The sequence below is a fragment of the Homarus americanus genome, unplaced genomic scaffold, assembly GCF_018991925.1.
Source record: "Homarus americanus isolate GMGI-L3 unplaced genomic scaffold, GMGI_Hamer_2.0 scaffold25827, whole genome shotgun sequence".
NCBI lineage: Eukaryota > Metazoa > Arthropoda > Malacostraca > Decapoda > Nephropidae > Homarus > Homarus americanus.
Window position 1 is genome coordinate 7,633,275 of NW_024738300.1, and position 25,427 is coordinate 7,658,701.

General features: G+C 36.9%; 1 protein-coding gene across 4 annotated transcripts; it reads right to left on the reverse strand.

Moving 5' to 3' along the window:
* Nucleotides 1-1,570: 1,570 nt before the first annotated feature.
* LOC121873811 (nucleosome assembly protein 1-like 1) lies at nt 1,571-23,139 on the reverse strand. 4 transcript variants are annotated; one of them, XM_042377516.1, is made up of 9 exons: nt 23,070-23,139; nt 16,074-16,312; nt 14,151-14,255; nt 12,640-12,818; nt 12,238-12,532; nt 11,098-11,245; nt 10,294-10,461; nt 6,995-7,015; nt 1,571-2,755 (listed from the first exon to the last, which is right to left on the reverse strand). In XM_042377516.1, the coding sequence occupies exons 2-9, from the start codon at nt 16,284-16,286 to the stop codon at nt 2,655-2,657; spliced, it is 1,230 nt and encodes a 409-aa protein (XP_042233450.1). In that variant the 5' UTR covers nt 16,287-16,312; nt 23,070-23,139; the 3' UTR covers nt 1,571-2,654. The 4 variants fall into 4 exon arrangements, with proteins under 4 accessions (XP_042233450.1, XP_042233451.1, XP_042233453.1 ...); XM_042377517.1 differs by having other exon boundaries at nt 23,060-23,080; XM_042377519.1 differs by lacking the exons at nt 6,995-7,015; nt 23,070-23,139 and adding an exon at nt 3,671-3,719.
* Nucleotides 23,140-25,427: the final 2,288 nt, after the last annotated feature.

Here is a 25,427-nt window from a genome sequence, read left to right on the forward strand (position 1 = left end):
CATAAATATTTATTGATAGGATGGCCTGGAGTCGTCTTCATGGCCAACAACAAAGAGCAGGCAGGTATTAGGGGAAGTTGAAAGGGATTTTAGTAACCTGCAAATAATGTAATTTCTAAAATGAATGAAAACTCCTCTTGCATGACAACAGTTTTAACACATGAAATAAAATATTCATGAATTCTTGCACAATAGGTCAGATTAAAATGTCAATAAATATGGAGAAGCCAAGAAATTTTTGAAGTGTAAAACCTGAACAGATGGAAAAATTTTCCGAGGGTCATCTCTACAAGCCCAGTGCAATTATGATCATGGCTGCAATGAAATGCCATGCCTGAGAATATGGATACAAAACAATAAGACACCAACATAAATCAAAGTCAGGTGTGTGTGTGAAATGCACTAACGTAAGGGACAAGCATTAGTGATTGAGGAGTAAAGTCTCAAGGTATATAAATAGAATGTAAACAATTTAGGCATCATTATGTAATGAAAATGGTTTTAACACTGATCATTAGCTCAATAAGAAGAATTATATAAGAGTTGATTAATATATACAGGGTCAAATGAAAATGCCCAAATTTTAAATGGGTCTCATAAAGCTTACCGATTATTGTACTAGTGTTAGTACTGTAGTACTGGCTATGCCCGACGCCCTTTGCCTTGTACAATGGCATAGTTCAAGAGGAAGCACATTACATGTCAAGAAAAAAAAAAAAAAAAAACACAATGAACTCTTCGAAAATTATGATTTTTTTTTACATTTATAAAGATCACTTAAGCAAGTCTATTTTATGAAATATAACTAATTAAAATCTGGACTACCTCTTATTGCTGACCCTGCATATATCACATCCAACCTTGACTCTTACATTAATCAGCAGGTCTTGAGTCTCATTGGTTTAGATAATTTCTTCAAGGGGCTTAGTGCATCTGTTTTATCTCATGCAGAAGTAAATTATGTACAACTATAACAAGGGTGAATTAACAAGTCAATAATCCATCTAACGACTACCACCACCCACTTCCTCGACAGTTCAAAAACATTTTGTATTTTGTCCTAACAATCACCACTTCATACTTAGTGAAACATTATTTTCCAACTGCAAGCAACTGTTTGATGGCCACAACAACATCTAAACTTGTCACTTAATGTTTCTAATGTTGCTGTTGACCTTCAAGGTGGTAAGTCAGTAAATAAAATGTGTTGAAGACTGCATGTGCTACTTTGTTTTGAATGCAGCCAAGATATAACCAACAAATATGGGTACTGCACTGTATTCTATATAATGCTGAGAAGTATAGTAAGGGGAATTATAAAACACAGCACAGGATTCTAGACTGAGTGAACAGCAGGGCAAACCTCAGTCAGAGTACACAGCAATGCAAACGAACTGGGATTGTTTATTAGATGTGACTGAAATTACAATAAGGGGATTTTCAACAAATGAAGGACTTTGATTATGTATCGGCAAGGGCCAAGTAAAGGTAAATGCACGGAAATTTACGACAAGTTGTGTACACAACACTTATTACAAAACACACAGCAAAGGTAGGGTACAGAAACATATTTTGAAAAAGGAGCATATATATATATTAGCAGTAGTGGTAACAAAGCTATTACAATGATTTACCAAGCATACTGGTTACACCATGTATCCATAGTTTATATCAGGCAATTTCATAACAGGCATGTAAAATGGAGATCTTCATTAAACTTCGCTACCGATCTTCTACAATAAGAAAATGCAACACCCTCATCAACCTTTCAAAAAAGTAATGTCCCATGGAAACCAAATATTTATAAATGTCCAAAAAAAATCTCCATGGAGACCCACGAGGACTTCCGTGCAACAAAATAGCCATCAAATTCATTGTTAAAGCTCTGATTAATGCAGTAACACTGGTAAAAAATAATTCCTAATTAACCTAAGAGAAATCTAATTTTGAAATGATTACAGAACCGTGCAAAGAAATATTTTTATATGCATTATATCACAATTAAGAGAACTTTTTCGAGTACCATCATGGATGAACCTTAAGAACCTACCATGCAGGTCCAACAGAATTGGGAGACAATTGGTAGGTTTGTCCCAACAACTTCATTACTATCCTCAAAGAATGGACAACTTATTTGTAGGTGCCAACATACTTTTCTGCTTTAGTTGCCTAACAATATTCTTTGGAATAAACATCAATTCTTCATTACATGGAATTAAACAGATCTATAACAAATAATTGCCCATACTCAAGAAAGATTTGCTAGTTACACGGGGGTATTCAGCAACTCTGGGGGACACCTTTTCACCACAATATAGCATAATGAAATTTTGCATATCGGGTGACAAACCAGTTTCATCTTCCTACACAAACCTGAAGTTCTGCAAGAACACTTAGCAATAGGATAAACAATCCCATTACTAACTGGCATGATAATCCACACCATACTCATGTGTAAGATGAGTCAGTTTTATCTTCTGACAAATCCCAAGTTGGCCGAGAGTATTAGCAGTGGGTAGACAATCCAATAGATTTAAAACAGAGAAATTATTAAAAACTATATATTTCTTTGTGCCACCACGGATGTTGCTTGGCAAGGCCCCAGATGTTGCTTCTTCAGGTCATTGGAGAAAGTCCTATATTCTACCATTAGGTCACTGCTGCTTACATTCTGCTGGCTGACCTTTAGCTGCCTTGTCTTTCGTTGGATCGTAATCGGGATCGTCTTCCTCCTCTTCATCATCACCTTCCTCTCCTTAAAATAAATTCAGACATTTTCTTTAATTGCATCTGAATTCCTTAAAATGTACTGAAAATTAACATCACTCAACTGGATATATCATGAAATATAATCACGTAAAGGTTTGTTGTTCAAAACTACCATAAATATTAAGACTAAGAAGCACTAGGTCGGTCTCATACATGGTATATCAAAATGTTCAGCAAAAGTTTTAAACGACCTACTTGCTGCAGCAATCTCTGGTCAGTATCAGAAGGCAGTGTGCAGCATTTAAGCAACTAAAACGTTATGCTAGAACTTTCCTTCCAACTTTTGCAGGTAATTTACCCGTGTGAGTCAAGGTTTAGCCCAGTGAAATCCCATGATCCACTCCCAGTTCAGCAGGCAAGAGGTTGATTTTACTACAAATCTTGTTAATGATTTTAAGCCACATGAAAATAGGATAATGAAGTGTACAGGTACATGAGTGACAAAGGGAAGGGTGGGTATTGAGATGACAAGGTGGAAGGATAGTGAAGGAATATGTGAACAAGATGGGTTAGTATGGAGCCATGTGATGCACTGTGCAAATATAGGAATGCTTTGATAAAACTGCTCAATATCACCCTACTGGACAGAGGAGGCAGTGTGTTGGATACAGAAAGAAGCCACGAGCAGTCGACAGGTTCCTATATTTTCAAAAAATTTGCTCAAAATTAACCAACTTCCATGTTCCACCAGGATTGGGTCAATCATATTTCACAAAAGACCATACCCATGCATCTTTCTTCACACCACTACAATTACAGCAAAGCATCTATATAACTATCAGGTTTATATTCAAGCTTTTAAGTGACCATCTGCAAACATGCAAAGAACCAACATCTATTACAAATATTATCTATGAAACTCTCACTCTCCAAAAAATAAGTTAGTCTCTTGTTAGTATACCTGAACTTCTGGGTGATGCTATGGTGCTACACTGAACTGATTATTGACCCTGTGAATATAACAATTTTTGGCATGTCAACACAAACTTTTTAACACGTTAAACTAGTACTTCTGATTCTCACTACAGAGGAACAACAAACCTTCAAATGATAACACTAACATACCACCCACAACTAAATTAATACCAATAAAAATATTGTACAAAGCTGCAATATAAAATGATTATATATATATATATATATATATATATATATATATATATATATATATATATATATATATATATATACAAAACTATGTACCATGTTTTTTTCCAGAATATCCCCAAATCTGGCTAATACTGATACCCAAGTTAGATGCAAAGTTAATTGGCTTATTCAGTATACATATTGTATAATATGGGGTCAAGGGAGAGGGATAGGTTTCGCTTTGAAATATCACAAAAACAAAACTTGTGATACATATATATATAATCACACTGCCCACCACCAAGATTTCACCTGCTGGAAGCTCCTTTGAACGACAATGTGAAACGCTCAGTTAAACACATTGGCTTCAGTTCAGTTTTAATATGAACCTGTCACGTCTCTATACCAGTTCTCAGTGGGGTGGCTCATGCTTAGAAATGTATATTTTGAAACCTTTCAAAGGATACAAGTTAAAAAAGAAATAAGTCAATAAAAGATGGACATCATCCTGGTAAGCAGCAGGCTAGATGCCACCCATAACAAACAATACAGGGATGAGATATCAATAACAATTCATTGATTCTCACTCGAGATAAAATGGGGAGACATTCACTGTAATATATAATTTATGAGGGGTAGTTATTCATTCCAAAAATAAAGTAACATTATCTGTCAAAGTTTAAATGGACTTAGAAATTCAAGGCTAAGGATTTTTCACAATTCAGAGACCAGGTCAAGAAAGCCACTTCATCTTTGATGTTTTATGGCCATTTTCCAGATGTATGGGTTGGCCATATTACCCAATGGCAGCTGTGTGGTCTCTTGCCACCTAAACCACAAACCTTGAACCCATTCAAATTTGGGGATTTTCTTTTGTATGTAGATAGAGAAGCCCCAACCAAAGTAAACATTATACAGGTTGACAATCCCTTATCCAATATCCTTGGGACCAGATGCATTTCGGTTTTTGGAATTTTTCGGTTTTCAGAATGGTTAGTTTTTTTTTACAGGGATCAGCCCACCCAGGCACAGGTCACTGATCCACATTGGGGCCTGGGGGCTAAAATATAATAATTCATAGGTCTAGGTCGTGTTTCTCACTTTTGATCTTTTTTCATTCTTGTATTTCCTTATTATTATTTTATTATTACGGTATTATTGTTACTCTTTTATTTTTGAGTATTTTTTATTAAAATTTTTATTTACTATGAATTATTATTATTACTGTATTATCATCATTATTACTATTACATTTTCACCCCCCAGGCCCCAATGTGGGTCAGTGACCTGTGCCCGGGTGGGCTAATAATAATAATAATAATAAAAATGGCTCCACAATTTTTTTTTTCGGTTTTTGGAATTTCGGATAAAGGGTTGTCAACCTGTAAATGTCCAAGAATTAAGGGAGATAATTATATTACTTGTTCATCACTATAAGGAGCACACATGACCTGGTGGCCTTCAAGACAACCTGTTCTGAATCTAGAAAACCCACCAACCCCACAAGTGGATAGTAATTGGATACCTGTGCAGGACAACAAACAGTACAGTAAGACAAAACCATAGAATCGATGAGGACAAATTTAAGGGGGGAGGATCAGGAGGATTAACATAACTATGTACAGTACCTCATTATATTAATAAGAATGTAAAACAAGTCTTCAGTATTCCTTCAGTCCACATTTTGTACTATACAGCTGCTCCAACCCAGCATGTCAAGATTCAACCAAATGTACCAGACAAGTGACTGCATTCCCACCAATAAATGATAGGTACTTTAGTGTCAAGCGAGGCATAGAGGACCAATATTAAAAGCCATCCCCATACTTCCTTACACGGGTATCCCCTGATTTATGATCTCCATATCTACAATATTTTGTTTTAGCGATGGTTATGTATCAAGACCACCCCATATTTACAATGCAAACAATATGCATGAACGATGGTCATCATCCGGCCACTGTGGACGCACATCTGTGCAATACAGTGCTAAGCTATCTTCCACGGTGATCACACATGGCCGCCAGTGTGTAACTCAATGATAACTGTATACATTGGTCAGTATTGGCGTCAAAAGTTTTTTTTTTTTAACCTCAGTGAGTGAACATGACTAACGTTCACCTTGTCCTCTGTTTTGGGGACCATGAAGTGATTTATGCATTTTTTTTAACTTAGCCCTTTGCCCCGGTTGTGAACACGATGCTAACAGTGTTGGCCGCAATAACGTTATCATTTTATTTGTTTGACATAGTCAACAGCATAACTTTGCAATCGTCTAGAAAGTCCAAGGCACCAAGGAAAACCGTGTACCTTGAGGCGAGGCTTGACATTGTAAAGCGGCATGAGACTCCTCAACATCTCCACACCGCCTTTAAGAGTCTCTTTAGCCTCGAAGGGGACATACAATGACGACCAGGCGGCTTCTTAATGTGGCGATGTGTGTTGTAGGTATAGTATGGTTTTTTTTGTTTTTTTACATGTGGGTCTCGGACTGGATGGGAACATATCCCACTGAAACGTTACAATAATCCCAATTTATGATATTTCGACCCGTGACGTTTTTTTTTCATGAACTTAACCACATCATAAATAGGGAATAACTGTTGTGTAATATAATTTCCCTATAAATTTTCATCACTATAGATGGCTGGCAAGGTTCAAAAGTTGATAAGCTGAATCGGAACAACAGCCAATTTAAATTTTAAAATAAAAACCGAGCAAATCCTGAACACCCTTCTATGAATGTTGCTATACAACAGATTCACAATGCAGAAACTTTCCCCACTGAATTGTGTGTGTGTTTAAGGTCAAGAATTTTCAGTCTTGCTGTAGTATAACAACATCAGCCGGGTATAAAGGGTCACTTGTAATTTGACAAAAACTCTACTGGATACTACACCCTTTAAATCCCAAATTTTACATTAATCTGGCATCAGTAAGACAGTTCAGGGAGGAGGGGGGACGAGAAGACAATGAAGAAGGGATGCTTTTTTGGAGCTGCTCACACTTCCTTTGTTTGGCCAAGTGACTGTATATGAAAGTATTTATCAGTACAGCTCTGGCAGGTGGCACCTGCTGAATAACAACAAATACAGACAATAATCAGGTTACAGGATGGGGATAGACAAAAATTTACCAATTGGAGGCAAGTTATCAGCTGTCATGAGCGGCATGGAAAAAAGCGAAATAAACAAATAAAATGAGTGACCACACTCTTGTATTATACACAAACCAAAGTAAAACCTCCCAATGGCCATTTGACCTACTTAAAAATTAAAGCAACTGATTCATATGTAAACTACACCTACTAGGTACTTTACAGGCAATGTATTTCCAATTTTATCAATGCCAATATAATCCTTTCTCAAAAGAGTAGACTTGGATACAGCATCAGACACAGAGCAATACTTTATTTGGTATTATAAAAAATACAAGAACATTATTGCATAAATAAATGTACTCTGCCAGTCAGCCATTTCTGTTCTGATCTTAAATAATCTATGGCACATTACTGTATTATCCTCTATATCTATGCCAAGTACAAGTGATCCCAGTATATTGGGTGTAACGAAGTCAATTGCAAGGATAAAGACAGATGGGGAGTGATCAGCCCAGCCTCAAGTTTCAGCAATAAAAATACAAATACTGTATATATATTCACTTTTCAAATGAGGGAGGTAAGACATGGTATATAGCACTGTCTATTCATTACTGGGTCTATTTCACATGAACCGCCATGTGGTGACAAGGAAACCCCTAATGGACTGCTTATTTTTCTGATACTGAATGTTAATTTTTTAAGCTATAATTTACCACCTTTTCCAGCCTTCTTATTAGGTTTTAGTTGGAGGCTAGAAAGTACTATATGAGAAGACACTCCCTCCCCACAGCAGAGTAAAGACTACTCACAGAAGGCCAAGAAAATGTCACGTTTACTAAATACCTGACAGATTCATTCAACAAAGGCAATTTAGCCACATGCTGCTTGAAAATGAATTGTCCAAAACAAACACTTTGTAAACCACACTAAATCATTTACTAAAATTAATCACCTATCAAAAAACTAAGAAGTATTTGAAGCTTATTTCTAATAGATAAGAAATTTAAACTAACACACACTGTAAGGGCAAAATGAACACCTCTCAAGCCATTTGAAGGAGAGAAGCCAACTATCCATCCCCAAAATAGTAAGTGAAAATACCATTCAACTTGAGATCTTGTCTTTTATCTAAATCACAAGTTTCTCTTATTATTTTTGTTATTGTATTCTGAAGATCCCAATTCCACTTCCCCCATTGCACACAAGGCAACTTTATAATGTCAGGATAATAATCATTAACCATTTGGTAAAATTATTGGTAACAATTGATTTTAACTGCCTGAAATAAGTCTTGAATGTATTAGCACATTAATATTTTAGGTAAATAGTGATATTTTCATTAGGGAGCTGAGAAAGCAGACCTACAAACACCTACACTTTCATTTGATGTTTAGGATCTTGGAGAAAAATTTTTCACCATTTTTCTAAACACTCCTATCCTCCGAGAGAACACTACATGCACTCTCGGTCAAGGATAAGTATTAATCTTTTAAGTCTTAAGCCAGCCTCATTATCCTACCAGTGATGGCAAGGTCAACAGAAGCCTCCTCCCAATAGTTCACAAAATAAAAGTATGCTCCGAGAATTCTTTCACACATCATATTCCAGTTTACAGGCTCTTCCGAAACTGCATTTAAACTCTGGTTCTTTACTTAAAAGCATTCACTGTCTTTTGGGAAATGATTCAGAAGCCTCTCCTTGATGTTGCTCTTCCATAGGAATTTCTTCAGGACCTTCAGGTTTAATTCTTTAGTCTCATATTTGGGGGAAAATACTCTGGCATCTGAATGAGCTCTTCTTTGCAATACTTAGCATATGGCTTTGCAATGTGACAATGAGCACAATCACTCATTTGTGTAAAAATCTAGATACTGTATGTTCCACAGAACACCAACATTGCACCTAACCTAAACACTTCATTTTCTATTGGATATTCCTGGTGCTGGGGAGCTGTAAACCAACACATCTAGGTACACAACTGGAAGCAGCCCCTCTATGTGATTGCTAAACTAGCTATCCTACTTGACAATAACTTTGCTCACCACTTCCCATATATTCACCAAGTAATGAAAACAGGGAGACTGCGTTCACTTAAACTTGGGCCTCATTAGCCCAAAATATCTTGCTCTGCCCACCCAACTAGCATGTCTGTTACCCTTACTTTCTCACATTTCAAATATGCTTTAATCCTTCATTTTTCACTACTTGACTACCTTGTACATAAGGTCTTTCTTGTTCTTTAGCAAACTGACTACTAGAGGCACTTCAATCCTTCACCTGTACATGACTGCAAGGTTCTCTCATGTTCCCTATACTATATGTGCTTCAATCTTTACAATGCCCCATTGACCTACATTTGTATCAAACTACAAAGTTACTCAGCATTTTTGGGTACAGTACTTTTATTTTAGCAACAGGGCTTTTGGTGTACTGTCCAGTGATAATTAATTAGGCCACTTGACATAGCAATGAAAACACAGGGTATAATAATTACCACATTATACTACTGGTGGTGTACTGTAGAGCCATTTCTCAATCTAAGTAACAATAGAATTACCAGTAAAGCAACTATCTAATTTGTAAAATACAACTTCCAAATAATTTATTCCCTTACAGAAACAGACAGAAGAGCTCCTGGATAAAACTTGCTCCCTCACTCTTCTGGACAAGAGATATGAACACATCAAGATCATAACACTGTTCTACTCTTACAAGCCCTGTTCAGCAAACGCACAAAGCAGTTGCAAGCAAAATCAACACCCCCCCCCCACTTTTCTTACTACTATACTGTCTCATTAAAGTTTTCATAAATGCAAGACTCTTACCTCATGACATTTGAAAACTCAATTGATGAAGATTTGAGTTTTAACTAGAATATGAAATGTCCGACTTAGTACGAATTAATAACCAGGTTAGGTATAGCCAATTAAATTACTTCTGAATTATGTATACATTGCTTGTACAGGGTCTTTTATAATTTTAATTCATTATGAAGGCATGTGAACCTTCTAAGTATATCATACATTGCATATCAAGTATTTCTACTTCTAACCCTTTGTTTCATACTTATCTTCGACCAGTCCCCCTTGAGCCACCCCAAACACCAGTGGATGAGGGGGTAAACAGTAGATAACTGATGAGACTGTTTCAGAACTCATTTTAACCATCAACAGGATGTTGAAGAACTTTGGAAATTAATGTCCTGGGAATGCTACACCCAGTACAGTATCCACCTTTGTTACTTATACTTGTGACACTACCATAAATTACTGTACTAAGCCGAGTTGTGCCACATCTGAGAAAATTAGTCACCAAAGCAATTTAAGGTTTCTCACCTTCTTCTCCCTCCTCTTCCTCAAAGTCTTCATCGTCCAAAGCTTCACCGGTATAGAACAAAATTGCTCGGGGAACAATTCTTTCACGAATGTAGTGGCCAATCTCAAAGTCTGCTGTCAACAAGGCTTGGGTATCATCATCCATCTCTTCGTCGGGATCCTCAGGAACTGAATAATGTCAGAATGTAGTTAGATTATAAGTAAACCATTCAAAATAATCCTTTATGCATCTGGCCCAACATGTATGACATTGTGTTACTACTATAAAACCTGTAGCCCATAACTTTCTTAATTAACCACTACCTTAGTTCAAAATCTCAATCTACCAGTACAGGTAAACCTCTAGTTACAATGTCCCAATCTAAGATTAATTTGCGTTAATGATATTCATCATCCTGTCACATGGAACACATCAATAACTTCATTTGTCAGCCGAGGTCATTTACCTGACTGCCGCCTTGTGGTCATCTAATGAACTAGTCCGGTTTCTTCTTGGTTACTTGTGCATAAGAAATGGAGCTCAAAGTTTATCGCCCATAATTGTTTTTCCCCCAACATATACAGTACAGGTTTACCTGTACACATTTCATAATTCATACATAAATTTAAGCTCAATCTCCCCCCCCCCCACCAATATATCGGCAGAAAACCGCAGATGCCATTTTCATTCTGTATCATTAATTAAATGAGCAATGCTCTCCATTACCTTGTCAATCTCTTAAACCTCCATCATGGTAATACTGAACCATGGCATCATTAGACATATAACCACAACACTGCCAAACAATACCTTTCCACACTTACCAGGTGGGGGGTTGAAGAAGTTGAAAAAGGAATCATTCTGTACAGTCTTAGTTATTGTCCTAACTGCTCCTCGAGATTTATGTTTCTGCTTCTTCTTGATTGTCTTAACCGTTACGTTCTTGCCCTTCTTCCAGTCTATGGTGCATCCCTGAAAATAATAATAATGAAATATCATGCAGTTAACATTTAAGAACATGTAATGAGCAAATGATCAAAACATAAGTAACTGCCTTAGGAACAACAATTATATATTGCACACACATACAGAGGCAGGGGAATAATTTCACAACAATGGATAGGGTATCAGTCATTCTGAAGTCAGGGTAGTGCCTTTAATTTAGAATACTGATAACAAGCTTCCAGTCAAACTGTGCTCTCACATATGGTGCAAGACAATGTTGCCTATTTAAGGTGTCCATGCATTTAATAAACAATAAAAATATATAAATAAGAATGATCTTAAAATATAGGTAAGGGACACCAAACTTCACACATTCTTAAAATTGTTCAAATGAAACTGGTATGAATTGAGGTAACAGTCAATGGACAAAAGTAACAAAAGATAACCATTAGTCACAAGTCAAGAATGTGGGGTAAAAAAAAAGGCTTAAAACTCACCTGCATTACTCTAGATTCCTACCACTGATTGGTACCACAGCAAAAAGTAAACTTTACCAAGAACATATTTCTAGTTCTCTTTGGTTAATAGAAGATACAGTACAACATTAGTTCACACCAAGCATATACAAGGCAATAATTAGAGAATGGGTACAGTATTTGAAACAAAACTAGTGTATAAATTATAATTATTGTTCAAAATGTAAAAAATAAGGGAATTCATAGGGCTTAAAGTTACCCCCACCGAAAAGATGGTACAGCCACAACTGGTCAAAAGGCGTAAACAAAACAGATCTACAGAAATGTACAAGTGAACAAACAAGTTTGAGCATTGGACAAATCTACTTAAAAATAATGTAGTGAAACAAAACCAACATTGGGTAATGGGTAGAGATATACTGTATATTCTTTCAAACTTTTTCCTCTTGCACTGTAGAGGATGGGCAGAAACATTCCCTTAGTCAACCATTCCTTCAGATACAAAGTAAATATATTTAAGGAACAATGGCTTGCTCAACATACCTTGCATTTAAAGATTTCTGGTCCCTCAAAGCCAAAGGGATCTTCCTTATCTGGAACACATTTCATTTCATAATACTTTGTTAAAACCTTGTTTGTGAAGTAATCGTTTTCCTTGAAATGAAACTCTAGGGTAAAGCCCATTGGTTGATCATGGAACTTCAGCTGGATATCTGTTAAATGCTTCAAGATTGGTTCATCGTAGTCTTGAACCATCTCCGCAAGCAAGTCAACATTTTTGAAGATAGTCAGCCAGAACTCCGGAATGCCTTTGGTGTTTTCATCAAAGTCGTGCACCCTAGAAGATTTGTATGGATTAGTTGAGTGACATTGGTTGTGTACTTGTCATTCTTGGTGCAGAACTTGATATACACGAAACATCAAAGTATACATATAAAAACTCACTTTGATTCTTCCTTCTCATCTATTTTTGCCTTTTCTTCCATGTCTTTACTAAGGCCCTTATCTTCTTCCTCCTCATCATCAGAAGGGAAGTCACATTCCTCATCATTTGGTTCATGCTCAGAGTTCACTACTAGTCTTCGCTTCTCATACAAGCTCTGGTGCATCTTGTCGTACTTAACCTGCAAGTGCACGGTGAAGGAAGTATTAGCCTGTGGACATAAGTAGTGCACACGATCTACCTGCATATATTTGTACGTACTCTATGTCCTGCACAAGGCTAAAAAAAAGAGAAAGGTATAGAATCCGGTCCACTTTTAACTGGATCACTAAATCATGCATAGAGGTAACTAGGGCAAGGTACTGTTGGTATATGATTGTACTATTATAAATTGTTCAGTATTTTGGACATTTTAAGAAGCATCAGTAAAAATAGTTTGAAAGCAAGAGATGGGATGTTACAACACAGGTGGGAGAAAGGTAGGTAAGTGTTGTAAAGTAATACTGCACAGTACTGACATGTACAGTCCCCTTCACTAGTGTATTTACAGGGGTTCGCCATATAAACATTCCACAAATCATTACATTGTGATATTAGTTTTAATATTCTTTTGCTTTGATTCCGAATATGTTTACTCTTACGAGGTTCCTTCTGTCGAATGTAATCAAACAGCGCTGCCACATTGCACACAGCCTGACTAGCCCTTGTAAATGCACTAGTGATGGGGACTGTACACAATGGTCATGACAGTTAAAACATGGATGTGTAAATTTTAGGAACCAGTAATCATGACTAGTTTAAGACAATAAAGTGGGTAATGTATTTACTGTACAGTAACAAATTGTAATAGTCATGGGCTTCATGCTCTCAGAACTGGTTGTACAACTAATTTGACAAAGATAACAAATGTGAATTTGTTTTGTATAAGAGAAATAAAAGACCGATCCTCACTCAAACAATGTCCATCAACTAAGCAAAGAACTTGTGTACAGCACTGCCAACAAAACTATCTTAATTCAGCCCAATTTTAACAACAAAGGAAATAAAGGGAGATTTTCATGGAAAACAGTGGTTTTATAAGTAACTTAACACCATAAACTACCGAACAACTGTGATGGATGAATGTTAAAGCAAGAAACAAGTCTTATTATTTTTAGTTTCCTGAAAAATCATGAAGCAAACTTCTAAGCAAGATGCCCAACATAAGACTTTTTCATAACCTTTGTGAGTGATAAACACAATGGGTCACACTACACATTGTTCGCCAATATACTCAAATCTACTACTTTAAATACCGACTAGTAAATATTTATAGTGCCATGGCCAGTAAACTATACAGTATGCTTTGCACATCGAGTCATAAAACAATTAAAAAATCCTATTTAGATACTGTACACAAAACATATGATGGCTTGGGGCCCCTGGATTTACCTATAGACAGCACCATGACCAGGGATAGTGTTATGAAGGTCAGACCATGACACAGGGTTTAATGGATCCTCCGACAACTTACCTCTAAAGCATGAACTTCTTGGTAAAATTCTGCCTCTAAGTCTGTGTACTGGAGTTGGAGCTTTTTTAATGCCTTTATACGTCTCTTAACAATTGTGGGCAGAGACTGAAAGAAAAAAGCAATTTCACATGACCTATTCAGACAAGACCATTTTATAATCACAATGATGGCCAATTAATCAGCTTTATTGAAACAAGTATTCAAATATGACTTCAAATGCACTAAATTATTTACATATTAATGTTATGTACTTGACCAAACCAAACTAATTAGTCAGTATTAATGTACTCAACCATACCTCCATATCAAAATAAACCATCAGCCAATAATGTGATGTAACAAAAAATAATACAACTAGCATGTAAGTGGAACAAATTAATTTAATAATGAAGCCCAAAAATATTGCCACCCAATTTTCATATAGCCTAATAACCCAGTGCTCCATCATAAAACTATGACAGCATTAGCCATGATGTAAGGTGCAGCAGTAAGTTGAAAACTGGGTTAGAGTAACAGCTGAAGCCATGCCTGTGTACCAAGAGGATTAGGCCTTGCACCCGTATCTCCCCTGTGGAGAGGATTACCTGCTCCATGACTCCCGGACACACTGAATTTTTTGAGAAAAATAGTACAGCCATAACCTATTTGATATTTACCATTTAAACTCTCACACTAGTATACAATCAACCTTTTTTATATTTCTCCCAATTATATAAATTGTGGCTGTCAGTCCTAAGTTAGTTTCATATATGAAAAAAAAAGTTATTAAACCCTGCACCTTGTTTATTAGTAAAGCCTACAATGTAATAAGAGAAAAAAAGAGGTTACTTTATCTTGTTGGCAACTAAATAGAATAATGATTTGTTTTTCTTCATTTTGCCACATATGTAACTTGCCAAACCATCTAGAATAACAACCAGTAAAATTTTTCATGCTTTTAAGGTGAAAATTTGACAAATTCAGCAACTTTCAACTTGTAGGTCACCAAATATTTTTAATCATAATGCAGTACAATTAATCCAGGATTTCTTTTTAAAGACAATTAGACCACAAATAAAATTAAAGAGGTACCACATGGAGGGGTTGACAATATTGAGGACACAATAATAGTGGACTTTCTCTAGTCTGGAGTTCTCTTGGGAGGCCACAACAGTAAATAGTCAAGAGCAACATACAACATGAACGAACATGACCTAACAATCTTGGATCACTAAAGTTAGATTAGATTATCCTCGTTCACATTATCTGCTTTCATAAATATTTACCACTGAACACTTCCCCCAGAACTCAAGACCAATGGAAACACCACCACTGTTGCAGCAGGATACATTCCAATGTCCAGTCTTGGAGAGAATAGGCTTGATACAACACTTACATCACTTGTGATGTGAGGAATCACAACACATAAATGCAATTGGTATTTAAGGTAGACAATAAGGTATGGTTAAACTGAGGTATCTAATTAGCAGAATATTATCAAAAAGTTTCTGCTATCCAGAGGATGAGAAATGCTTTTATCACACTTCAAAATCTGACAAAATACTCCCAAAAGTTAAATTTCTTTGTAAATTAATTGCTAATACTGGCTTTGTGGTTACTTTTGTTATTAAATAATCATTAATGCATATTGTAAATATAAAAGGTATTTCACTGTTAATTAGTGCTGCTACTAGTTTTGTGGTTAAGTTAGTAATCTATCTGCAAAATTCAAGCATTTTACAAAAAATTAATTTTCCCCAATACTACACGTTAAAAGATAATCATTTGATGATGGATCCATTGCTATATCCAGCTCAATATGCGTGTTCTACCCCCGTGCAGCTAGGCATGGAGCAAAGCTAATAGCATTGTTTTGCTAAAATTATAAATCAATTAATGATTTAATCTAACTGATTAAATCATTTCTCTGCCCCTGCATCTTACACTAATATAACCCGAGGGAGTGCCAAGGAAGCGACGGAGTTTGGTCTGTAGGGCAGCCAGCACCTGGGGATCCTTCATCAGTTTGTCTACCAGCTCCTTGCGCTCACCACCTCCCTCTTCATCCTCGTCAACTTCCACCTCATCTTCAGACATATTCTCCTCCTCCTGAGTTGGCGCTGGCGTTGCCTCTGTTCCCTTCTCTGGATCTGCCATTTTCTTTTATTCTAGTTGGTCAAATTCTGAAAAGTAAATTGGGAAACCTAAATTATACAACAGACAACAATGTTTAATATTCAAAAAGTCAACTGACATTGTTATATTGCTACTGTGAGGAAAGGTTAATGGTAGGGGCTACCTTTCCAGTCATCTTATACAGCATCCAAGTGTTGAACTATTCACTAAAGCAGAAATACTGTACCATTAACCAGTGGTATCGTTGTTTACAACCTTCCACCCACCAATCAGAGAGGAACAGGAAGGTTTTAGGTAAGGAAGAGGTTAGCAGATCAAATACAATAATGTGGTTTACTGAGCACTGCCAATATAAAGATTATTTCCCGCTAAAAACATTTTAGTAATTTTGTCATTGATAAAAGTCCAAAGGCACAGAAGCCTAGGTAGTGGCCCTAGCACAACATGCTTGATTCATTATAAAGTTGTAGACTTATACAGGATAAAATAATAATAATCCCTTGTAGAGAAAAAAGGGGAATAGCTGACAACAGTTGCTAGCCTCAACTACCAATATGAGGACATTCCTCCTAAGATGGTGAAATGCTTCTTTACCTCACAAGGACAAGAGTGGACAATTTTTTTTATTATTATAATCTACAGGTACTTATTTTTTTACCCCCAAGTTTTCCATCCTGGACGCTCGCCTATGGCCAGGAGATCCGAGCTTCATTGCCACAGCACACCCCTTCACTAAGGCATTTACAGGGGCTCGTCATAAATTTTCCACATACAGTATTATCCAAGATATTTGTTTTAATATGGTTTAAATTTGATTCCATAATATGTTTACTAGTGTGAGTTTCCTTTTGTCAAATGTAAATAAAACAGCGCTGCCACACTACACAACATCTGACGAGCCCCTGTAAACTTATTAGTGAAGGATTGTGTACTTTGTTTACATGTGGGACAGTTTGATAGCTCCTGTCAAACAAGAATACTATTTATGGAAGTAATTATTTTAGCTTGTTAGGTTGGTTAAATTTTTGGACGAATATTCCCAGACCTTGAAACAACTTAAAACTCCTGAAGTGCCAGATACTGCCACCATACATTATTTAAGTATTCATAAAATGAATTAAACCAACCAACGTTACCTTTTAAACTTGTTGCCAATATCTTCTATATAAACAAACCCGTTCTCATCACACCTTTTGTCATACTCATGAGGTAACAAAGTACTATATTTATCTTGTATGGAGAAATGTCCTCAAGCTGATGGTTCAGTTGCACAACTCTAAGTGCAACTAAAAAAGGTACCTGTACTAAATGATACCTGTATACTGTAGTCATTTTTCCTGTGTTCTAAGATGGAAATTTTGGTTTCATTAACCAAAAAATTTTTCAGAAAGACATTTCTGTACACTGTAGTCATTTTTCCTGTGTTCTAAGATGGAAATTTTGGTTTCATTAACCAAAAATTTTTTCAGAAAGACATTTCTGTACACCAAATCAATTCTGTATTGTGATGTCAATACAAGTGATCTACCAAAGACTTGAATCAATGTACATAATTCAATGGCTAGACCTCAATATCTTACTGCTTTAAACTAGAGAAGGTTGGTTCATGTTTATCATAAGCTTACAGTATACAGGGGTATTTGTAGTTACACAGATGGTATAGTCATTATCTACATGTAGCACAAGTTCAGTGATAACTTGTACAACTAGTGATGGTACAGTAAAAAAAACCCACCTCACAAAAATAAAGGGTTACAATATACAAATGTAGTGCACCCAAATCAAGTATTTTTAAATAATTTTTAATTTAAAAATTTTCTTTACCCAAAAAAATATATACTGTATATACAAATGTAATTTCTTGTACTGTATTCTTTTTTGGCCTTGATGTTGCAAACACCTTGTTTATTTGCACCTGATACCCAACTTAACACATTTAGGCTATTTGCACCCAAAACACAAGCAACTGTTAAGAGCATAAAGGGAAGCAGTCGATTATTTACACATACTGTACATGTCAAAGATTATACTGTACTCAGTTGGATTGTCTGGTAATCACTGGCAAATAACATTCATAGTAATGCCACTGTCGTGTAGTACAGTATACTGTACTGTATACAAATAAGGCAGTCGTGTGCAAATACCCAAGATCACTTCCATTAACCTTACCAAGTATGTATATAGTACAGCATCGTATTTAAATTTCTGGGCCAAATAAACTACACTGAGATTAAGAATATGGACAAATCTCATGTCTTTTGACAGCAGTGAAACTGTACTCGCTGCAGCTGAAGTTAGGTTCCTTGGGAAGCATTCAATTCTTCGCCACCGCGTTGTGACGAGATTTTTCCGTACAACCAGCCTCTGCCATTAAATGAACCCTACTAGCCTACAATATATTAAAATATTAATTATGTGATGTAGTCTTTGCTGGGAGCATTTTTGCAATCAAAATAGCACCAGCTATTTCAAACTGAAAACCAACCTAACCTAGAATGAATACCTTAATTAGCAGAGGACGGTCCAGGAACTGGCTTGAGGTTGAAGTTAAAAACCTATTGGTTGAAAATGCAACAATACCAAAAACCAAATTTAAAGAGGTAACACAGGAACAGTGCTCTAAGACATAGGAGCCCCCTTAGCTCTATAAGGATTTCCTCAATATTTTTTCTCGTTTTTAACACCTAGAGTATTATTTGTTGTTAGTTTGGTTAATTTGAAGAATAAATTACAGAATGTAGCAGTACCTGGTACATACTTAAAACCGTTTGCAGCTGATAGGAGTTTCCAAGATGGATCAATGATAATTTATCATTTAAAAGTGAGCAAAATCACCTACTTGTACTTATCCTAACCCAATATACTAGTTACCTCGTATTTTAAACTTTATAGTGACAATACTATCACCTGTGCCTATCCTCCCCCACAGTGGGTGAATGCAATGCTCAGGTTAGGTTATTCTCCCCTCTACTTAAAGCCCTTCCCACCTTTGGGAGTCAAGACCAGCTAAATCAAGTGTGTTTGCAGAATTACCCTGTACAGTATCTTCCAAGGAGAAATTTTCTAGCCAGTACTAAAGGCACTCCTGTTAAGCATTACCAGTAAAATTAAAAAATTGCCAATTCCTACTACTGCAGCAAAGCCTTTTTCTTTGCATTAGTGACTGTGTGTGTGTGTGTGTGTGTGTGTGTGTGTGGGGGGGGGCAACTCTACAATTATTTAGGTGCACCACTTAAAAAGGATATTTTATTGCTTCAGTCCAATAGACGTTTAGGTTAGGTTGAAAAAAAATTCTGATGGTTTTTGTTTTGTGTTCCAAATAGGTGGATGACCGAAACGATAACTTTACCTTACAAAGTACCGGGTATTACCAAATACTGTACAGTAATACCTTAAATATCAAAAGAAAATTGGGAAGCATCAGCACAGTAGTAACCAACCCTGGCCCAGGACTGTTGTTGCTACAGGTCAAGACCCAAAATTACACAATTAGATCATGTTAGGAATGTTCTTGAGAAGAGGAGGTTTTTCTCCACCTGAAAATTTTCTAATGTTTATTGTTAACCCACACCTAAGTATTACCAGGCAACTTTCTAACATTTTCTGTAAGAGTTAGGTTAGCTTGGTAGTTGTGATTGATTAATTAGTACATACAGTCTTAGTGCAACAAAAGCCAAGATCATATGGCGCCAGATATATTTAATGGTAACCTTATTATAAAAATAATGGAAGAGGTAAAACTGGTTGGAGTACCACCACCCGGGCAGCACGACTCTTCCCCCAGCAGCAGAGTAAGAACCACCCGCACCCCAAGGCACCGGGAGAGGTGCTGACACCGTCGGTCTCCCGGTAATTGTAAAATGTGAGGAATAGTGAACAAGGGCCAACAACTATCAACTATCTGGACCACAGGCTGTTTGCCCACAACACAATAGAATCCATTTAATTCTACATTTTGCTATTACACTGGTAAGTTTTTTGGTGGGTGAACCAAACCTGTCAAAAACAAAACCATAATATGGAAAGCAGTAATGACTTGGGTTCCATTCAACAAGCTAAAAACCCAATGGCCATGAAGCAACCACCCACCAAGTTAGCAGAGGCTTAATATTATGGCCAGGCAGCCTATGGGGTAGGTAGGCACATCATTAAGGCCAGAGCCAATAATGGTTCAAAATGAAGAACAATTACATAGTGAATACTGTACAGGTATAGCAGCTGTATGTAAAAAATCACACTGGATACAGGTACTGCAGCAATATTGATGGACTGTGTTGTTAATGGTTTGGTTAACTAGGTTAAGCCAAGTCAGAAAGTCCATCTTCATATCTATGATAGCTTAGTCTGTTCACCATGCATACACATTAGGCTGATGGACGTTTCACATTGCTGCTGTACCTGTAACAAGCTTAGCAACTTTGTAGTAAGTGCTGGAATGCTGGAAAGTTTCAAAAGGAGGCTGGATAGATTCATGGATGATAAAGTGGTAGTAACTCTCGACAGGAGCTGCCATGCACAGGCCAACCGGCCTATTGCAGACTCCTTTTTTCTTGTTCTTATGTTCAGTGCAAATTGTGATTGCCTTTGGTAATTATCATTCCATTTTTTTAGGTTTGTGGCATTATGCACATAAATCTGACAAAATGAACATCAGGTTGAGTTACTTAGGATGCTGCAAACAATTTGGGGTATTTTAGTTAAATACAACTATCTCATTTGGGGACTTGGGCATTTGTAATATACAAGGGGTGTATAGGACTAATAGTTGCATTATTTTTCTATGACAACGCGTAATGTCAAATAACGAAGATATTGGATGTGTTCTATTCTCCTGCTATTATCATATACAGGCAATTGTCGCCACCACTTTCGCAAGATATGTTTACAACCAACCCACTCGATCTAAGCATAGCCACGTCCCCCAAATAACGGGGGGTGGCCAATGAGGTTAGTTAGGTTAGGGGATATAGATAAAGTTCTTATAATATCCGAGCAGGATAGGACTCGGAGCAACGGATTCAAGTTGGATAAGTTTAGGTTTAGGAGGGAGATAGGAAGAAACTGGTTCACAAATAGGGTGGTGGACGAGTGGAACAAGCTTAGCAACTTTGCAGTAAGTGCTGGAACTCTGGAAAGTTTCAAAAGGAGGCTGGATAGATTCGTGGATGATAGAGAGTGGTAGTAACTCTCGACAGGAGCTGCCATGCACAGGCCAACCGGCCTATTGCAGACTCCTTATTTTCTTATGTTAATTTTTAGGTCATTTGTGAGGGAATCGTCATAGAAGAAAACTTAGAATTGTCTAAAATATTGATTGCAAAGATAAAACTCCTAAGATTCCATGGTTGCATGAATGGAAAATTTTGCCTAATGGTAATTATTGACGACTACACCGCCGCTGATTACTCATAAAAAAAGAATTATAAAACGCCACAATTTCAGTTTTATAGTGAATACTGTCGTAGTTATGTGTTAAAAAATTATCTAAAAGTTCAACAACCTAACCTAACCTTACTTGTAAATTTTCAACAAAATTAGAGAATGTACAGCTAAAGAACATAAAAAATCTTGATTTCTTAAGTGTTCTAGAACATTGCCCAAAATGATTTAAGATAACATTCCACCTATGATGCACTGACTGCAGCCGTCTAATTGAAAATCCATCTCAATTAATTTTCGTAATACACGGCTGAAATTAAGTCACTTTAATCTAATCCACTTAACTGAGGATGCAGATGGTATCCCAATCCACTTTACTGTCCACTGCATACTACCCTAAACAATTTTACTAAACAGGATAAATTGAGGTAAAGGTTTACGAAACAGCCATCACCACCCTAATTCACTTCCCATCCCAGGTGGGGTCGTTTCATCTGTTGGAAGTGAGTCACATTAACAGGACTTACTCCTGGTAACATATGATGGCTGTCATGTTAATGATATGAATGCATCCATAGTTAAATTTTCCGTATTCTACCTGAACACTGAACTAATCTAATACATGTGGTAAATCTTTCGCCCTGTTAATTACGGATATAAAAAGATAACATTAAGTAATCTTTACAATATATCACTTTAAAAGACCACACCAGACAGCCTCTACCTACGCAGCCCACTTGTGCGAGAATCCTAAAGTGTGAACGACCCATACACCACCTCGCCCACTCCCTCTCTCTATGATGGAAAATTAACCCAGATTGAGATGTTCAAGCAACATGAGGACATTTTATTATTATTATTGATACAATCCATACTAATCCTACCGTACATTACCGACGTATCCAAACCGCCGGTCAAGCCGCTAATTTCTCCTTCACTTCGAAAGGAGAAAAATAATTTGAAATTCAGACTAATCAAGACCTAGGATATAAGGGCAGGGTGGTGGTGGTGGTAGCGCCCGTGAGGTGCGGGGGTGCGCATGGCGGCTCCGGCCCACGTGAGCGCAAGACAAAGAACATGTCCTCCTCCATACTCCTCCTAACCACTGTCACCCTTCACTCGGGTTACTGCCACGCGCCCTCCTCCAGTACTCACTTCAACCTGCCCATATAACTCTCCTTCACCAATTTCCAGCTCAAGTAACACTAGAAACAAGAACATGCGCCGCGCTCACTACGTCGTGGTCATTACCGCGCTATTCAGTTCGCGGCCTTGGAATGTCCTCTCTTTTCTATCCTTCACAAAACTTTCCAGCCACAAATTAACACAACCACGTCAATTTATCATTTAAAACAGTTCGGTAACTTCAAAAAGGGGGATTAATAAATCAATAACGAGGAGGTCCCTTAACTCACACCTACTGACCTTCTCCCTACGAGTTCCGGAGCCAGACAGACTAACATGCGGCAAAGATGGCGCCAAACACCGGGTCACGTGACTACAATGGATTTTACATGGAGGAACACTTCTCATCCTCAGATTATCCCAGCATCTTGATTTTGAAAGAATATAAACATTAAAATATATATTATTAAACTATAAATTATATGTTGAAGGTAATATTTACTATAAGTGTTGTACAGTGTCATTTAAATCATTTTTCTCCGTATCCAAGTATCGATGAACATATGACGTCACAGCTCCAGCCAATCAGGACCTCCCAGTGGATTTGGCGGGAGAATGTAGAGTGAAGATGAGTCACCATACTTGAAGGAAATACTTTACCCTCTTGTTATTTATGAAAGAATGGTGTTAATAGGAAGCAGCCCGAGCCTAATATTCGAGAATTATTATTTCCTTTCATTCTCTTCCTTTTCATGAGATAATTTGTCTGGTTTATCACCGTTTAAATTCAACATAGCATAAAACAGTGCTGTGTGGTAACAATATGAGCGCCACAGCTGACAACGGGCATCATCTTACATACTGTGATATATTTCCACACAACGTTCAAATCTACATTACCGTTTTTCATAAACAAATCTTAAATGTACTAAATTTAGAGTGACTTATTTATAAAATTTAAACCGTATAACAATAGTTATCAGAGAAATGTTTACATGGCTATATCAGCGTAAATGATAATTGTAAAAACTTTTCACTATTTCCTCAAAGGAGAGACGCGGCCCATGGTTACACCCAGTCATTTTACTGAAGATACAGACATTATTCTCATTTGTATCGCCTTTAAACGTATCTTTTCTACCCTGAGAATCCAATGAAAGACAATTTACAGGTACTGAATATCTTGCAGTGTAAAGTAGCGAATACCATTATATTCTATATAACGTAGATGGGTCCGGGTTTAGCATGATTCACATGCAGGGCACTTCATTATAAAACACGACTATCCAATTATGAATTAATACTACATACTTTATTTACTCAGCAGTCAATATATTATTCCTTGTCAAGAAAAATAGTTTAGTAGCAAAAATATAGTCAAGTTTTAATTATAAGTTAGACATGATAATTGCTGGGTACATACAGTAATAACCACCACATCGATGCACATAATACAACACAGTATCTAACTGCAACACCAACATAAATGCTGAACTACCTGTACCTACATTACATATTTTTTCTTTCTCATAATACAGATGCACAGTGATATATTGCTATTGTACACTGGCAGATCGATATAACTAGGAATAACCCGTCAACATTCTAAGCTGTCCGTGAACATACCGGCTTATTCCTTGCCATCACGTCACTTAATTACCTAACTATTCCACAATTTTAAGATTTTTGATATGATGTATGTTAGAAATTATTGGATATTGTGTTTACATGATGATTAGCCCCCTAGCTTATTCACATGACTAAACACGATACCTTGGGAGATCAGGAAATAGTCAAGGAAGGGGCTGGGAGGAAGGTGTGGATCCAGGAAATATAGCGGTGTTGTGTGTGTGTGTGTGTGTGTGGAGACATTGGTGTTGGCGATGTGTGATGTTGAGGATGTATGTTGCAAGTGGATATTTTGGGGTCTTGTTGTGGTGGGAGGGGGGAGGGGGCACCATTGCAGTAAACATCTGGTAGGGCAGTTAGTGAGCACTGACGTCTGAATAAACGGAGTCTGTATTTTTTATTCCTGCTTCACTGTGTTATATTGGCGAGGATTACTATTATTATTAATATTAGTAATAGTAGTAGTAATATTTGTAGTAGTAATAGTAGTAGGAGTGGTAGAACGGTAATAGCAAAAGTTATATTTGATTAATTTAGTCATTAAAACCATTATTTTCCTTTAAAATTATCATTACAGTTATCGTCATTATTAACACCGTACCATCACTCATCACACCCAAACACATTAATTCTAAAAGGAATCTAATGATCTCAAATACTTCTGCAGCGACAAGTCAACTAGTTATACTATAACCTTTTAAGATTAAATCAGAGCGAGGTTAACAGTCTCACCAGGCAACATATTATTCTCAAGGCGCTGCAGTGTTTTACCTCCCTTGAAAGATGTTACACAATCTTTCTCCAATAGTGAACTCTCTTATACCACTTTCGCAATCCTCCTACTCCTCGTCTCCTTCCTCATTCCTCCCATGATGTCTGCATCCTTCCTCACTCCTCCCATGATGTCTGCCTCCTTCCTCACGCCTCCCATGATGTCTATCTCCTTCCTCACTCCTCCCATGATGTCTATCCTTCTCCATGATGTCTGTCTCCTCCCTCACTCTCCATGATGTCCTCCTTCTCACCCTC

What these genes read in the sequence shown, in the direction of transcription:
- LOC121873811 (XM_042377516.1), bottom strand. Translation starts at nt 16,286, where the DNA reads ATGGCAGATCCAGAGAAGGGAACAGAGGCAACGCCAGCGCCAACTCAG. An exon ending in CTCCCTCGGGTTATATTAGT is followed by an intron (nt 14,256 to 16,073) that starts GTAAGATGCAGG and finishes TTTTTCTTTCAG; the next exon opens with TCTCTGCCCACAATTGTTAA. An exon ending in CAGAAATCTTTAAATGCAAG is followed by an intron (nt 11,246 to 12,237) that starts GTATGTTGAGCA and finishes TATTATTTTCAG; the next exon opens with GGATGCACCATAGACTGGAA.